We start from the raw sequence: 18,204 nt of genomic DNA on the forward strand, positions 1-18,204 counted from the left end.
TGCAGATTTCACTGTATTTGTACTCTTAGTGTGTATGTGTGCTTTTTGGGACAGGGAAATCTTCCACAGCTTTAAATATTGTAAGAGGCATAGATATTAAGGATTATATTCAAAGCATCTAAGTATCTAATACAGAAAATTAGTCTCCCTTTAGCCTGTGTCCAGTGGGGAAAGAGAGAGAAACCTTCTCTAGAGAGTTACTGAGATTGTGTGTTAGGCCAGAGCTAGAATTGTAACGTAGATGCTTTGATTATCTTTTAAAGTATTATATGTAAGCACACCTGTAAAACATCACAGATGTGACAGAGGAGTACGCTCAAAACAATGATTAAGTCAGTTTTTTCTTCTCTGCCAAAATTAGTGACCTCTATCATCAAAACAAAACAAAGTATATAAACACACACATGTGCAAACTATCCCCCTCCCTGCCCCCAACACACCCTTAGTGTGCAGAGTATTTATCTGTCAGAGAGGCTTGAATAGGAGTCGGTATAGTTAGTGGATTCGAAATTGGAGCGCTTATGGAGAGGTGTGTATTATTGCTATGAAATGCATAAAAGGCAGAAGGCCACATACGTGTGGATGTATGTACATGTGGGTGTACATATACTTAGATGCCACTACTCGTGATGTGATCATCATGCACTGATGCTTGTACACTGATTCAGAGTGACAATATTGAACAGAAAGAAAGCCTCATCTTTACTGTAGATTTCAGCAGATTTTATATAGTGTTTTTTTCACAGGGAATAGTGGGTTCTGTGAACCATGCACATGGAACTTGTAATCTCCACAAAACTATTTCTATAGATTCATCAGCTGTTGTCCCCTACAAACACAGCAGTTTGACTACAGTGCATCATCTGCTCAATTTAAATGTTAAATGGAGCAAAAATTGTCTGTGATAAATTCAATTGTGCACTGAGTAAAACACCACCCCTAATATGCTTTTCTTTCTTCTAGTGTGCCCGCTACGATAATGCATTTGCTGCAGAAATTCTAATTGACAGAGGAGTAAATGTAAATCATCAAGATGAGGATTTTTGGACATCAATGCATGTAGCCTGTGCCTGTGATAATCCTGATATTGTCCTGTTACTGCTGCTAGTAAGTAAAGCAATTTAATACATTGTGTGCTTGAAAAGGAAACAGAATGTAACACCACAAGGTCTGAAACTGCTATATGAATGCAATATATTGCTACTAATTATTTCGGTGAAAGCATATATTGTGTGTGGTTTTTTCTTGATGTTGTTTTGGTGCTCAAGATTTTTAGAAGGCAGAGAGTGAAGCATTTTTAGGCCTTCAGTGAGAATTCAGTATAAACATCAATGTCAAGTCTCTCCTATCTCTTCCCTGTGGTCAGGAGCTAATATCTCCGATAAGCACTCAGTCCCAAATGGGATATTCGGATAATTTATTTTCTCTTCTCCTTGTCACTTTCTGTTAAGGGTTGAGTTCGCAGACAATCTTATAAAAAACTCCTTCTTAAAAGCAGGTATGCGCTCAATTGCACTGAGTATTCATAAAGAAGTGTTTGTGGACATGGCCAAAATGAGGCCCATTTAATATTTATCTAAAAAACTTTGTCATTTAAAGCAGAGTTTACCCAATATAGTAATAGATATGGTATTCAGACTTTGTAGAGAGCAGCTTTGTTCATTCCATTCCTAGGATCACAGCCTCTGGTTTTACTCCAGGATATTAATGCAGCTCTTTCTCCCAGTTCATTTTAGATTGTTCTTAAAAACAGTAGTGCAGAGACAGTTCACAGTCTAACTTATGGTTTACTAATCTATTTGTATAATTTAAAAATATATATGTTTTTAATAGGTTGTTGCAAGTAGATCAGCATTTCTTAGCATACTTATAATGGTATTTCAATGTTACTGGTAAAATGAAGGGAGAAATATTTTTAAAGGTTGTATACTTGATAATAGGTTTCATGAAATCACTTTGGGAGATTGTCTAGTCCAATTCCCCTGCTCAGAGCAGAGCCAGCTACAGCAGCTTGCCTAAGACCATATCTCCAAGGATGGAAAGTCTACAAAGTCGCTGGTCAACCTGCACGGAAAAAAAAGAGGTTTTTATTAGGTTTAATCAGAATTTTCTATATTTCAGTTTGTGCCTGTTGCCTTTTGCCCTTTCACTGAGCGCCACTGAGAAGAGTCTGTCTCCATCTTCTTTACTCGCCCCATTTACACATATTGCCAATACCCGCCTGAGCCTTCTCCAGGCTGAGGAGGCCCAGGTCCCTCAACCTCTCCTTGTATGACAGATGCTCCAGTTCTTTTGTCGTCTTTGTAGCTCCTTTACAGGACTCACTCCGGTACATCCATGTCTTTCTTTTACTGGGGAGCCTACAACTGGTACCGCACCAGGGGTGGACTCCCACCAGTGCCTAAGTCTGCTGGCAATGAAGTCCAAGAAATCTGTGGCCTGCAATCTTGTTGGCTCATGCTCAACTTGTCATCATCCATGTCTAGTCCCAGAAGTATTTTGTGTGGGAAGCTGTCTAGCTAGACAGTAGGAAAAAATAAAGAAAAGAGTATAGCCTATATTTTATCCCGCAAAATAGTCATCCTGTAGGGAAATATCTGTCTCTGCTTGAAGATAGTAGCTGGGAACTGTTCTGGATCCCTACACTAGATCCGTGGTGGGAATGGGGGCTTTTAGCCGGTATGATACTCATTAAAGCCCCCTTGGACTTTTAAGGACTTGAGTCCAAATGTCTCGTCTTCTAGAGAAAAGTCAGATCAATGTCTGTCTTCTCCCAGAATAGTATTTCACTAGATATCCTATATTAAATTACAAAATAAATGAAAAATAAAATCTTTTATTCAGTTCAGGATCAGTGATACCTTCCTTCACTTCATCTCAGTTCTGAATTCCTAAGTTTCAACCTTTGTTTGGAATCAGAACAGGTAACTCTTGAAAGTTTTCGTGTATAGACTTTAGTTCTGTCACACCAAATTGGAAAGAATTTCTGAATGGAGAGATTCTTCCCCCCAAATACTGTGCCCTTTATAAACATGTATTGTGCTTTTGAATTGCTATGACAACTTTAATGAAACAAAGGGTTTTTTTGATTATTGTTTTGTGTTTTTATAATAACCTAAGACTCATTGTGTTTGACTCCTAAGTCAAAGCCATCACTTTGAGTTACACTTTGTGGAATATATGAGTCTGCTGTATTCAATTAGAGTGGCACCACAAGCAAATAGTCTTCAGCAGTCTTCAGTAATAAAGGGGATTATCTTCTGATTTTCTTCAGCATAGTGAGTTATAGTAGCATGATTTTGAGTCAATGGCTATGCAAACTATCATGTAATGCTATGTATCTGAAAGAAGTACTGTGGCTGCTATCTGATCTGTAAATGGCATGGGCTTCCACAAAACCTTTGTTTTGAACCTGGAATTACTTTTATTCTATTTTATTCTATTCTGTCCTGTGATAGCATTTTCCACTCTGTAACTTTGGTTTTAACATTGATCTGTACCAGATATTCTTTGGTAATCTCTTAGGATTCTGATGGCCTTTGAGGCTACACCTGCTCTAGAAAACCAGAAAGCAGTATCCAGGAGTCTTCCCGGGTGTTGGACCACAATCATCTGTACTAGCAAACTGTTAGAATGTCTCTGGCATGACTTTGGCATGTGCCATCTAGATTCCTTCCAGACAATTCCTCATCGTGGTTTTGAAGCTGGAAAGCCTCAGGGACCAGTTCATATCCAGCTGTCACATTGTAGAGGCTAAGAGACTTTACTGGACTAAACAAGGTCTCTTCTATGCTAGCTGGCTTCAAGGCCTAGTTTTCCCAGGTCCATTTGATTTAATGCAGAGATACAGCCCCTTGTAATGCTTGGAATGTTGTTTTCCCAGCTTTTCTATTAAAACTATAATTAGGTCATAGAATCATAGAATCATAGAATCGCTGGGGTTTGAAGGGACCTTTAAGATCATCAAGTCCAACCTTTAACCTACCCTGACAAAAGCCACTTCTAAACCATGTCCCTAAGTGCCCCATCTACCCTTTTTTTAAACACCTCCAGGGATGGTGAATCCACCACCTCCTTGGGCAGCCTATTCCAATGTTTAATAACCCTTTCAGTGAAAAAAGTTTCCTAATATCCAATCTAAACCTCCCCTGATGTAACTTGAACCCGTTCCCTCTTGTCCTATCACTTGTCACCAGGGAGAAGAGGTCAGCCCCCATCTCTCTACAACCTCCTTTCAGGTAGTTGTAGAGGGTGATGAGGTCTCCCCTCAGCCTCCTCTTCTCCAGGCTAAACAACCCCAGCTCCCTCAGTCGTTCTTCATAAGGTTTGTCCTCCAGACCCCTCACCAGCTTTGTAGCCCTTCTCTGGACACGCTCCAACACCTCAATGTCCCTCTTGTAGTGAGGGGCCCAAAACTGAACGCCGTACTCGAGGTGGGGCCTCACCAGTGCTGAGTACAGGGGGATGATCACTTCCCTAGTCCGGCTCACCACACTATTCCTGATACAGGCTAGGATGCTGTTGGCCTTCTTGGCCGCCTGGGCACACTGCTGGCTCATATTCAGCCAGCTGTCAACCAACACCCCCAGGTCCTTTTCTGCCGGGCTGCTTTCGAGCCACTCTGCCCCAATCCTGTAGCGCTGCATGGGGTTGTTGTGACCCAAGTGCAGGACCCGGCACTTGGCCTTGTTGAACCTCATACCATTGGTCTCAGCCCATCGGTCCTGCCTGTCCAGATCCCTCTGCAGAGCCAACCTACCCTCAAGCAGATCAACACGCCCGCCCAGCTTAGTGTCATCTGCGAACTTACTGAGGGTGCATTCGATCCCTTCATCCAGATCATTGATAAAGATATTAAAGAGAACCGGCCCCAGCACCGAACCCTGGGGGACACCACTTGTGACCGGACACCAACTGGATTTACCTCCATTTACCACCACTCTCTGGGTACTGCCGTCCAGCCAGTTTTTTACCCAGCGAAGAGTACACCTGTCCAGGCCATGAGCAGCCAGTTTCTCCAGGAGAATGCCGTGGGAAACAGTGTCAAAAGCTTTGCAAAAATCCAAGTAGATAACATCCACAGCTTTTCCCTCATCCACTAAGTGGGTCACCTTATCATAGAAGGATATTAGGTTTGATAGGCATGACCTGCCCTTCACGAACCCATGCTGATACTGAGGTCCAGTAAATGTACAATGCAATATGTATAAATTCGATTTTCTGTTCTTAGTGCCTAAGATAGCATTGCTTACCTAACCACAGTCATCAGATATGTTTAGTAAGAGTATCCCATTCTAAACATTGTCACTACTTGTGGCAAATAAAGGATAAAATTTTCAGAAGGTGATATTTTATCTCTTCTATTACCTTGATCTGTTCAATGTATATACTTTTGAAGCTTGTGTATCCTTTGGATTGTGTGCGTACTCCTAAACTGATAAACAGTTAGAACAGAGAAGCTCGTTTATAAAAATTTGTTTTGTGGGAAATTCTTGTAATGTGGGGAATTTTCAGAAATACGGAATGCTGTGCTGCTGTTGACATTAATAAGAACAGCTGGGGTTATACAGGGCATTTCTAACATTTTCCCTGCCTGTTTTTGCAAGAAGTCTAATGTAATAAAAACTCATTAAGTATTTCTACCCAGGGTTATATCCAAACTTATTTTTAATCCCCCATCATTTGAACGTTGTTTGATTTAGCCCCTGTTTATTACAAGCTGTCTTCTTCTGAAGGTTCTAAGTATCTTCTGATAACTTGGGATAAATAGGTCATCTGATATATTAGTTTCAGTAAGCAGGGGTACATCTATGTGGATTTTTGCAGGTAGTGTTTGAATTGTCTATATTATTTGCAGTAACTTCTGATAAATTTGCCCACGTTCTAGGTGGTCAGCACTTTTTAAGGCAGAATTTCCTTGACTACATAATTAATAACTTTATGCTCTCCCTTCTGGAGTGGGAATAATAAATATTGTGTCAGGGAAAGGGAAATATTCATAGGTAAGCAATAGTTTTTGAACCATGACATTAACGCTATCTTTATTAACATTTGACAAAGTCATGATGGAAATTGAGGTTGAAGGGAAGTATTTTTCACAACCCTGAACTGTCTTTGTGTGAGCATTTGATATTAGGAATTACTTTGCCTTGAGGTTAGAGTGTTTCATGGGCCATGTCTAATGTGTAGCATGAGCCTGGATCATGCTAATATGAGCTATAGGCAGCTTCTATTATGCCACAATTTTTAGTTGGAAGAGAAAATAACACTTCCTGTACTCTCATGAATTACTTCTAGATAAATATTTCTTCTGGCTTGACTTTACAATGTAGGCAATGCCATATTATCTGTTTTAAAGATGTGAGCTAAAAGGTAACAGCATCGTCCTTTAATTGAGATCTATGCAAATTCTGATTCCTGGAAAACTGTCAAAGAGGCCACTGGAGATTTCCTTAGTGAGGGCTTCAAAATGCTTCCTGAAGGGAAAATAGGGAAAAAAGGGATACAGGGTATATGTAGATCCTAGAAGGCTATTAATGAAGACTAAATTAAGCACGCCCAGTTTCTGATTTTATCCCACTTTTGGTGGTCATGTTTCTCTGGCTCAGACAAGATAGTGACTTGTCATTCATCAGCTTTGCTGTCGTAACCATTTCTGTCCTCTGGTAGATAGCAAAGACAAAAGTAAAGCTTGTTAGCTGAAATGCCTTTCGCTGGGAGCTGGGAGGGGCTGTTTGTAACGCGATAATCTGCTATCCTGTCCTGTTGGAATTCTAGTGGAATTGTAGGCACTGTTTTTCGAATAAATGCAGAATGAAATGCTTGAAGCTATTTCTTTCCATCCCAACATTTTACCCAAGGTGGTATAGTTTTCCAGGGAATATTTTTATGTCTCCTTCATTTTGTAGCTGTCAGCAAAGGGGAGGGCATTGGACAGTACAGCCAGGAAATATATCCCATGTCTGCTAAATAGTCAACCAATGAAGAACTTGCCCCCGAGGCAGCTGTTAGCACACGAGGAAAGGTAGAGATCAAAGGTAATCCGCAGAGGTCTGGCTGCCATACATGCAAATGAGGTGGTTAAGGTCAGATTCATCAATCGTTGCCTGACCGCATCAGTGTTGGGTGTTTTCCCCTTGGGACTGAGGACTGTTTCTGTGGATGTGGTATGAAGGCGGCTCCTGTAGCAGGTTGAGGAGAATGCTGAAGTGCCTTTTATTTAAGAACAAAGATGCATAGGCTTGTATACATTTGTGCCCACATGAAATCTCCAAGAGAGTATGCAAAGCAGCCAGATTTATTAGAAGTGTTTGCTTTGTCTGGCCTCGCTGCCTTTTGAAGGCTCAGGCTTGGATGTGCTGACAGCAGTTCTGTCCGTTTGGGATGTATTCCTTTTCCATCATCTCTGGACACTTTGCAACATTGTATTTTGCCTTAATTTCTTGTACTTGTTTTCATATGGAATTGAACCACTGGCTAAGATTTGTAACTTAATATCCAAAGCACTGTACTTGGATAGTGCTCATGCTTTGTTAGCTGAAGGAAAGTGTTTAGTCCACTCTGTATCACTTTAAATGCCTGTAGCTTTAAACTGGTACCCATCACTTGCACTCTAATTGTTCATCCACAATATGCACTTTCTAGTTTCAAATATTTCTAATCAATACTTAAGAGTGGGTAACCTTCACTTTACCTGTGTACTATTCAAACTACCATCTGGTACAGTAACATTAATACCATTGCAGTTCAGTAAATTTACCTTAGATACTTAGGCAGTAGGGTATATAGATAAAAAAATATCACTTTGTAGAACCTTGGTTTTTCTTTTAATCTTCGTTTTTTTTCGGTTTGACAGTATTATTTGTTATCATGAATTCTCTGCTCTAAGAATCAGCACTGGATCATTAAAAAGGCAAAGGAGGTCAAGCTGTTCAGCTGTCCCACCTCCTCCCCTCTGTTCTACCACCCCAAAGCATTTGAAAATTAAATGGAAAAAAATATAACTGGTCAAATTCTGATTGATGTCTCTGCAATTACACGATATGTTTAGTTTTATCCTGACCCGCTGTTTTCTCTTCATTTTTGGAACATGGTGTTTAGGTACTTATTAAAAGGTTCACAATCATATTGAGCTCCTATGTTTAGTTCCTTTTCTCAAGATAACTATGATTGTGATATGAACTACAGGTTTCTTTATGACTTGCTGTTTCACTTTAGTTACAGAGCATGTCACAGGTGATTCATCATTGAACTGTACTGTTGGGCTCACACATAATAAGTTGATAGTTACGAGTTTTCTTTTTTAATGTATCTTTGCTTTTGGCTTTGGGGGTGGTTCTTTGCCTTCTTTTCCACTACCAAATAGTCATGGAATGTTTTGATGTTGACTGACCTAAGGTTGAGTACATCAGATAAAAAGAAAGCAGGTGGGAAAACATTTTTATAGTGTAATTCACTTTATTTTACCATCATCAGGAGACACCTTTTAGTGGGCAGCATGAATGTAATGTTTTCGCCATCTGTAGTGTCAAATGAAACTAGGAGGGTGGAGACAGTGTTCTAGTGTTTGTACAGCATTTTGCACAGTGGAGATTTATTCTTTCATAGACCTGAAGACGTTGTTGTAATAAACGTAAGAGTTAATTAATTAAAAAGGCAGAGAGTAGTACTACATTCTCAGGAATTTTTACATGTAGATAAAGCAAAGTTGGGAGTAGAAAGACATTCTTAATATATTCTTTTTACTGACCTACTAAGAAAAGCAAACGTAACTACTGTCTGTCAACCAATTAAATGTTTCCTCGCATACTTTTTGGAACCTAGAATTGAAGCACAAAATGCAATTCTTGCATAGAAGGCTAGAAGTACAATTGTTAAAAAAAATAATAAGTGAGGCTGAATATTCTTTTTTCTCTCTCCTCTTTTTAAAAACTTAGGAAATTCTGTGCTTAGCAGTGTGCAAAATGAAGTTATGCTTGAATCATTCGTTAGATTTACAGTCACCAGCAGCAGATGAGCAGTGTTAGTTAGGCAGAGTTTTTGAACAGTATAACGCTATCCACTGTATATGTAATCTAAATTTGCTGCTCCAACTCTGCAAAATTCTTTGTGCCATGAGAATAAACCATACAACATGACACTAATGGAACATTAAACATCAAAAAGAAGGAATGTAGAGAATACCAGATACTTTCAATAAGACTGAAATATGATTTGTCCTTCAAAGAGATGACCTTAGTATATTATTACTTAAAATTTCCTCAGTTCAGGGGATAATTTTGACAGAAATTGTGGTGTCACAGTATAGACCTCTCACTATTTCATATAGAGAGATTTGAAAAGGAAGTTCAGTGTAGGATTTGGCTTTGCATAACATTAAAAGGCCATCTCTAAATGTTTCTGTGATTTTGGAGTTAGTTTTAGTAGTGTTGGACCCAATTAATTCATTTGAGTTCCTGACTCTCAACTTTGTTGGACTGATTAAAAACAATATTTCAGTCATGTTGTATTTTTTAGCTGGGTTGACTGGATGTAATTTTAGACCCTATCAAGTAACTTCAGGGCCAACTTCTCACTTAGAACTCGACTACACTTAAAATAATTTTTGGTAGAAGACAGTGAAAAAGTATCAAGAAATACTGCATAAACATTTTAGTTCATGCTGGCAAAATATGAAAAGTGTAATCAAGCCCTGTGCTGGGGTTCCAGCTTGGGACTTGAATTTTTATTTTTTTCTTTTTTTTTTTTTTATAAGCCACATAACTTTCTCTTATATTTATCAACTGTATCTGCTCCTGCTCTGTCTTTTTGTAGCCTGGCCTGTTGCTCAAAGTGTAGGTCTGTGACATACTCTTTCAAGTCCTTGTGATTGTTAGGATGTTTGAGTTATCTAGAAACTTCTGTCTTCCTTTGTCCTCATTTTCTTGGGCTCTCAAATTGTTGCCAGAGATATTGAGAAGGGTTTTGGTGCAAAGATTGTGTTCCCAGGAGGTGCTGGGTTTTCTAGGCCACCACAACAAAAACAAATAACAGAGTATGTGGAATGTGGAGCTTACTAGGTAAGAGGTGGGATGAAAGATGGATTTCACATTCTCTGTCTCATTACAAGGAGTGAAGATACTAGAAAAGCAGGATTTAAGGCCCTGCAAGGGTAGACAGTGGCTTCTGCTGCTTCCTCAGCTTGTACTTGAGGCACCCCATGCCTTACAGGCCATGTGTTCAAGAATCTGGTGAAGTTTTATATTAGGTATGTGGATGGAGGCTATTTTTATCACGCCACAAACTGAGTGCTAATCAAAAATCTCATTTATGTGGGAGCAGTACAGCTGTGTCTGTGTTCTTGTGACCTCCAAAGTTATATGAGGTTGTCTTGGAAGGGCAGAGATTCTCTCTACTTGCCTGTGTTTCTCCTCATCTTAGTGTGATAAGAAATAATTTAAATTTGTAAGTTGTAAATTGTCGATTTTATTTCTAAATCTTCTCACTCGTCAGAGTACTGAAGAGCTATTTAGATTTTCAGTGCAAATCAAGCAATCAGTAGAATTAAGCTATTATGGAAATTTAGCTTCCTCTGTATTGAAACTTAATGATTTTATAAAGAAGTCATTATTACATGCTGCATAAAGGAAAGAATACAGAAGAAACTGCAGAGAATATGCCATTAAACAGAATATGATTATGCAAGTTCAAACTCGGCCATCTGAACAATTCCACTCTCTTTCAAACACGGAGTAAAGTAAGTGCTATGTAACGTTTCATAGCTCTCATCTCAAGGACCAAAACCTTAAGTGTAGCACTGGGCTATTGGCGACGGCAGGACGTGATCATCTGATTTTCTTTCTGAGTATGCTTGAATGTCATCTATCCCAGTGCCATGAACTTCCCTGATGCCATTCAGCTCATGAAGCTTGATAGGATTCCATTTTTATATGGGGTTTTTGGAAACATTTATTTAAAAGCGTTCCACCAGCACTGCCATGTTTTGGCTGACAGGATAAAACCTGAATGTGTTCAATTAGCCAGATTTGATTCTAGTACTAGTGTTAGTTAAATGTTTTAAATTTTACTTCACTTATGGAGTTTATTATTTATTTCATCCTTTCCTGGTTTAGTCCTAACTTTTTTGATAGAGATTTTTATATTTTCTACGGGATGCCTACTTTTGATTTTAGTGTAAAATCCCTTTTCCAAAATCAGATATAGTTTTATATCTGGAAAAAATTACAAGAACAGATTTACAGGTGGGAGTAGAAAGATTTACTGGTGGGAGCCTCCTGGGGCTGTAACTCTCTTTTCCCTTTCCCTGTACATTCGGTATGGCACGTATTGGAAGTCATGTAATCAGACAGCAGTTGCATAGTTATTTTGCCCTTGTTTGCCCTTTGCAACTGCATCAGACTATTCAAGCAAGCAGAGATGAATGATCAAAATGGCATTATCTTTAGCATTTAATGAAAGGTCTTTATGTTTTCATAGTTTCAGAAACAATTAAAGCAGAATAAACAATTGCTTCCCTAAAGAAAGTAATTCTGCCCTCATGTCAGTCTTGCTCGATGTGATTTCCTCCTTTGCGTCAATATAAGAGGATGCAGTAAAGTGAAGAGCAGTTAGAAGGAGGGGACGATGGATAACAGTTTGAAGTATAAAGGAACATGTGGCCTAAAAGGAAAATGATTCTTCTCTCTTTCTAGAGGCAGTTTGCAGTATCTGGTAGTTGTAAGTAACTTTAAATAGAAGGTTTTTATATGAAAGCTGTGGGTATCTATTTTAATTGTCTCGCACTTTTGCAGAGGCTGGTGGATGTGCCATGACTGTAGGAGGAACCTTCCAAAGAGCGTGTACTACTGGCTTAGAGTCTTTCATCATTGCTGACTGAGCTAAGATAGAACTAATCTAGGTGAAGACTACAATGAGTTGCTGAACACCAGATGGCAACACTCAGGGAAACTGTAGAAGTATTAGTCTTTCTCCTTTAAGACTGGGAAAAGGGATGAAAAAGCTAGTGATGCAGCACTAAAGGTGGTCCAAGGAGAGATAAGAACAGGAGCGGAGCTAAAAGACAAAAACGTTTTGTCTTTTAACACTATCATGAGAGCAATGAGATAGCCTAGTGAAGAAATGAGGATAATATGAAGAGAAAAGAAAAAGCATCGGAAACTAACAGAAAAAATAACAAGTGAAATAGAATCTACAGTTCACAGTACAAAGAATGGTAAATCATGGGATGAATCAAAGTCTTTTTACACACGAATTAGTCACAGAAAGTAAAACCTGTCGTCAGACATAAGACGGTGATTTTGCCTGAAGACTCTGTAAATACTTATTGGGTGGCTAGAAATCACCAAGAGCTTTGTGGACCACAGTGGGAGAATTGAATCTTTCTGGCCAAGACCTCACAAAGAAAAGTACTGCTAGCTAGCAGAAACATCATGAACTATATGAACTGACTAACACTACTGAATACTAATTTCAGATGACATAGAATATAGCATATTTACAAGAAGAAGACATAACTTAAAAGATTTATCTTATTAAACAGGGGGGGAGAGAACATGAACAATAATCAAGAGATTTAGTTGCCAGTAAAAAGCAATAAATATTAGAGGGTTTTAGCCTGGACTGTGAGTTGGGGGTCTGGCTATTCTTTAATACTTTTCGAGGAGTCAGTCTAAGAAGAGACATGGTTTTAAACAACAACTATTTTAAACAAAAACTACACCCCCCCACCCCCCCCCCCCACCATCCAGGTGGTGACAGAAGGTACCTGCATTTTGATTTTGGAAAATACTTAGCATTAGGGGGGAGACTTATGGAGTACACCAGCTCCAGTAACCAGCAGATCTGTGTAATTTGGAATCCTTAGCATCAGAGTGTTTTCAGAAAATAAAATTTCCTGGAGATAAAAGAGAGTTAGACCTGTTGGGAAAAATAACACTGCCAGTTTTGGCTGGAGCAGGTCAGGACAAGTATGCCAAGAGGTGGACTACATGCACGAAGATGGGGAATTTTGAATCAGCGTCACCGTAATTCTCTTGATCACCAGAGAAAGAGGATGAAGGAATGACAAGATAATGAAAATCAACATCTGGCTTTTGATCTTCAATAAACATAGTTTTGTGCTATGAAGAACGTGATCTGGGGATGTTCTGCCACTGGAGGATATTTGTAGAAAGTGAGATTCATTCTTTATTCCAGGTGGCCTCTGCTTGTATCAGTGACACAGTTACCCTGTGAATCGCTCTTGCGGAGTAGCTAGAGAATATGAGAAGAACTGTTAGTTAAATTAGAGATGGGAAAAGCTGCCTGGTAGTCAAGAACTTGGTAACAACAAGACAACAGGCTAGCTATTACAAGAGAAACTACGGGCCTGGGAGTTACTGGTGTTTCTTTAGGATTGGTCCTACAATGCTATTTTATTTAGAGTTTTCAGTGATAACCTCGGGAGGGAAAATAGGAGTATGATAATGAAATATGCTGATGACAAAGCTGCAATGCCTTGTCAATTGGGGTGAGGATTAGAATGTCTTGCAGAAAGAATAGGGTATCTTTGAAGATTTCAGTAATAAAAATGGGTTGAAATTTAAGTGTACAAAGTACAAGGCCACGTTCTGAGTTATGAGTAAGAGCCATTTCTGTGATACGCTTGGGAATAATCAGTTGGGAATAAGGAAAAAAACCTTGGAGCTTTAGTCAATTGTAAAACGCTACAAACATGTAGCTGCCAGTAGGGAAAAGAGATTCTTGGATTTGTCAGAAAGAAGATGTTTCCAGTAGCAAGGGAAAAGTGTTGTTGCCACTGTACAAGGAATGACAGCCTGCAGTTAACTATATACAGCCATATTTGAGAAAGATAAATTGTACCAAGGAAAACTAAACAGATAAACAGGAGAGTAGTGAGCCTGTCGTATGAGAAGGGGCTAAAATAATATGTTTAACTTAAAAAAAAAAAGAAAAAGATAAAAATAGAGAGGTTGCAAAAATTTCTGTAAATATATTAGGAGAGAGGAGGAGGTAAATAGAGCTATTAAAGCCTGACGTTACTACTGTCATGAAAACAAATTATTATAAAAATTCCAGGAATAAACTTAAGACAGAAATTAAACTAAATTTTCTGAATGTTAGGAGATACAGGTTGGAAAACAGCATTACATGCAGAAGTAATAGGAGACAAAAAACCCTCAAACCTAATTGGCTTTAAAATTGATCTAAAACTTGTGAATGAAATTATATGTTATGTGTTTACCTGCATTATCAAAGTAATGCCTCAGCAGATCCATTCTAGTATTACATTCCCATATGACATCTGTTCAGAGGGCTGTGGAGATATAATTTTCATGGTTGTGTGCTTAAAATAATAAAGTAACATACGGAGGGTATTGAAGACTATACTTTTGTGAACAACAGCAAATGAAATTAAGTTATGATGTGGTGGATATTTGATGCCTGTCAGGTTATGGCTAAATTGCTATGGCCCAAAAACAGGCAGGAGAGAAGCTCATGGAAGAAGATAATTCAAAAAGAGAAGTTAGACATACTAACTTGAAAAACATTAGTGTTTTTCAAGTATTTGAAATAATTTTGCTTTTTAATATAAAATCAAGGGAAATCAAGGGGAAAAAAACAAAGGGGCGGGGGGGGGCTTTTTTTCTCAACAAAAGAAACGCCAAGGCTACAAAAGATCAGATGTATAGGCACTGGTAGTAAGTTGAGAATGGTATTTAAACCCATAATTGTGTGCCTCTACAGTATTTGTAAGAGAAACTGCAGATTGGTTCATAAATCTGAATATTATCTCAATAAGGGGTATAAAGAGGCCAACATATGAGAAATACGCCAGTGAAGGAGCTCAATTAATCAGGGAAATAATTAAAAGAATTACAAAAAGAAAATGAAAGTGCTGTAAGACAATCTTTTGGGGACATTTGCTTGAAATTATTTAACAGTTCCTGTTGAGTTCCTCATTCTTACTGGCTTCCAGGTTTTGCCAGGAGCTTATAAATATGAAAAAAATATTTGCAGATGACAAAATTTGAATTTGTGATGTCTAGTGCAGTGGTGTTTAAAGTGGATGCACACTCCGGGAGATGCGCAAGATGATTCATTGCGGATATTAGAACTCCTATTTTTATTTATTTTTTATCTAAAAATAGGAAAGAAATTTAACTTCACTAGTATTTAATAAGCATATTGACACTGGAACCCTCGATCCGTCCATAGGTAGAGGGTCCTGTGTCACCAACGGTCGGCAGGGTGTCCTGAGGATAGAGTGGGTGCTCCACAATGCAGAAGTGTTGGTGGTGGTGCTCTCTCTCGTCGATCCGCTTGCAGCGTATTGTGACGCGTTGTAGTTTGTGTATGCCTGGTTACGTGGATTTACAGATTGTATTATCTAGTTTTAATTAAACTAACCCTCACAAAATGGACAAGTGGCTTAAAAAGGTTCCTGCAGAGAAACTGCAGATTGAAGATAATCTATGGCTAATAATGACAGCACAAATGAACAGGAAAATGGCAGGACAAGCACTTCTCCTAGACCTAGTATGAGCTCTTCATCATTACGAGATAAAAACACTGCCAGTCTAACCAGATCTAATCAGCAATATTTAAAGGCATGTGATACTCAACACAGTATTTTACAAAATTTCACTAAACTTAATGAAAAATCTTCAGAAGCTTCTTTTGAGGCTTCTTAATAGTGAAAGACAAAAAGCCACATACTATTGGGGACACGCTTGTTCTTCCTGCCACAGTAAAAATGGCTGAAATAATACATGGAAAACAACACGTCAAGAAACTCTAAAATGCACTCCTTTGTCAGCAAATGCAGTTGTAAGATGTGTAGAAAACATCGCTGAAGATTTGAAGAAACAAGTATTAGAACAAATCGTACAGTGTGGGAGGTTTGCTGTGCAGTTGGCTGAGAGTACAGGTCCATATCTCAGCTTATGGTGTTTGCTAGATTCTGTTTCAGTAATGAAATACATTAAGAACTACTTTCTTGTGAGCCACTTAAGAGAGAGGTGTGCTAAAGAACACATAATCTCAACAGTAAATGACTTTGATAAAAACAGTGTTTTATGGAAAAACCATGCAAGTGTAATTATTGATGGAGCAGGTGCTCTGACTGGAATAAGAAGGGATTCTGGGATAGGGTTACAGAGCTGGCACCACATCTGAAATTCACTCACTGCATCATCCATAGGCAAGCTATTGCAGCTAGGAAGTTAGATCCAGAGGTGCACAGAGTGCTACAGGATGTCATCAATTTCGTTAATTTTATAAATTTTATAATTTTATAAAAACAAGACCTTTAAACAGTGGAATCTTCACAATACTTTGTAATGAGATGGGGAGTGACCAGGAAATTCTTTTGTACTGCACAGAAGTTCACTGATTATCTCGTGGCAAAATGCTTAAGAGAGTTGAACTTAAGAGGTGAGGTCTGCATTTTTCTTTTACAAAAAGACCAATGTTCCAATGTGATGCATGGTAAGAACAGTTTGAAGGTCGCTGGTCTAGTGATTAGAACAGTGCCTTTTTATTTAAGCAGTCCTGAAAACTATGAAATGTTCAACACAGATGAGATTCCTTCAGTTCCTTCTTTCTCCTACCTTCTTCCTGTAATTAGTCATGTTATCCACAACAATCATAATAAGCCAGAAACGTGCATCTTGCCTTTTGAGCCCTCTTACCATCACCTTTTTCTTGAGGCTGACAAAAATTAGTGTCTCAAAGAAAACCACTGAACCTTGCAGCATCTCCAAATTTCTAGTAAAACAGAACTATGACAAGGATGGTAGATGTGATTCCCAGACCTTACAGGAATTTTGTCAGCTGCTGTCTTCTGGAAAAAAAAAAAAAAAAAGGAGAGAAGGATATTCTTTCAGGTCAGTTGTTACCATGTTATTTATTTGGCTAGAGCTATCCTGCAATGCTCAAAAAAATACCAACCCCAAACCAACACCCTCCCCCTCAATCTTATAAGGTTTTTGTGTGTTTTCATTTGGGAAACATTGGAATGAAATATCACTTTGGCATAGTATGTAATGCATAATTTAGAAGGGGTTGGGAGCATGAACCTATGAAAAAAGAACCATCAAATGAATCTTCGTGAATTCTTGAATTTCTGAGTGAGCTAGTAGGGGAAAATGTAGCACTGTTACAATTTATCAAAAATTAAAGGGCAACTTGTCTTGATATGCCACCATAAAGATTGATGTGTAAAGTCATTGAAAAGAAAACTGCTGCAGGAAAAACTGGCTTACATATAGAAAGCAGGTGGTTTAGGTAAATTATAACAGCGCAGGGTTAGTAGAGGTAATAAATGAGATAACATGAGGGTCAGTAAAAGGCTCATCTTTGCACATGTTTTTGAACACTTTTCAATTAGAATAGGAAAGGTGGAGAAAAACATTGACTTCCCAAATCTAGAATAATTGCTGTAGACTATGTGCGAAAAAGTAGGTAATTCAGTTCATTGTAGGACAATGTAAGATAATGAGTCTGGGATGCATAATATAGTGTAGGAGTTAAAGACCTTAGCTGAAAAATAGTGGAAAGTTGGATATAGTTTGGGTTTTTTTTGGTTTTGATAATGAGCTTGAGCAAGATGTGGTTGCTGTCGGCAAGGATGAAAGGCTAAAAGGATGTTAGAAAATGTGTGTAATAGCTGGAAAATGAAAGCACAGGAAAAACGTGGCTTTTTTTTTAAAGTATGATTTCTGAATAACAGCTGCATCTTCAGCTATGTGAAAATCAAAGTTTATCAGATCAGGTGTGCCTTCATTTCAAATGACTATCATTAGAAACTACGAAATATTGCAAACTTTTAAAACACCGTAAGTAATATTTTTCCAAAATGTTAAAAGATTGGAAGTATTTGTTGAATTAAAGTAAATACTGCAAGATTACTGATATTGCATTTCTTAAGAAGGATGGGGTTTTTTTTGGATAATTTAATTAAAATAATGAGAGTATTGGAAGTTGGAAAACTGTATTTTTTGGGATGAAGACTGAGAATGATAAGGGAATGATTATGGACAAATGTTGCTGGGCAAGGTAATAGGAAGATGATAGGTGCCTATCACCTCATCATTTATTGCGAAGATTACACTATATGAACACCAGAGAAAAACTCCGTCTGATAAAACACATAGATAAATCCTCAATTTGTTTCAATTTTGTGTAAAATTCTGACACTTTACC

At 38.3% G+C, this 18,204-nt stretch overlaps 1 protein-coding gene across 2 annotated transcripts in view; it reads left to right on the forward strand.

Annotated features, from left to right (window-relative positions):
- Positions 1 to 18,204, forward strand: part of MYO16 (myosin XVI) — a 327,046-nt gene that overhangs the window by 54,724 nt on the left and 254,118 nt on the right. For both annotated transcript variants that reach the window (XM_054193468.1, XM_054193479.1), the window contains exon 4: positions 964 to 1,107. In XM_054193468.1, the coding sequence (XP_054049443.1) occupies positions 964 to 1,107 (144 nt within the window). The remainder of the gene's footprint in view (positions 1 to 963; positions 1,108 to 18,204) is intronic.

This window comes from Rissa tridactyla, chromosome 1 (genome assembly GCF_028500815.1).
Source record: "Rissa tridactyla isolate bRisTri1 chromosome 1, bRisTri1.patW.cur.20221130, whole genome shotgun sequence".
NCBI lineage: Eukaryota > Metazoa > Chordata > Aves > Charadriiformes > Laridae > Rissa > Rissa tridactyla.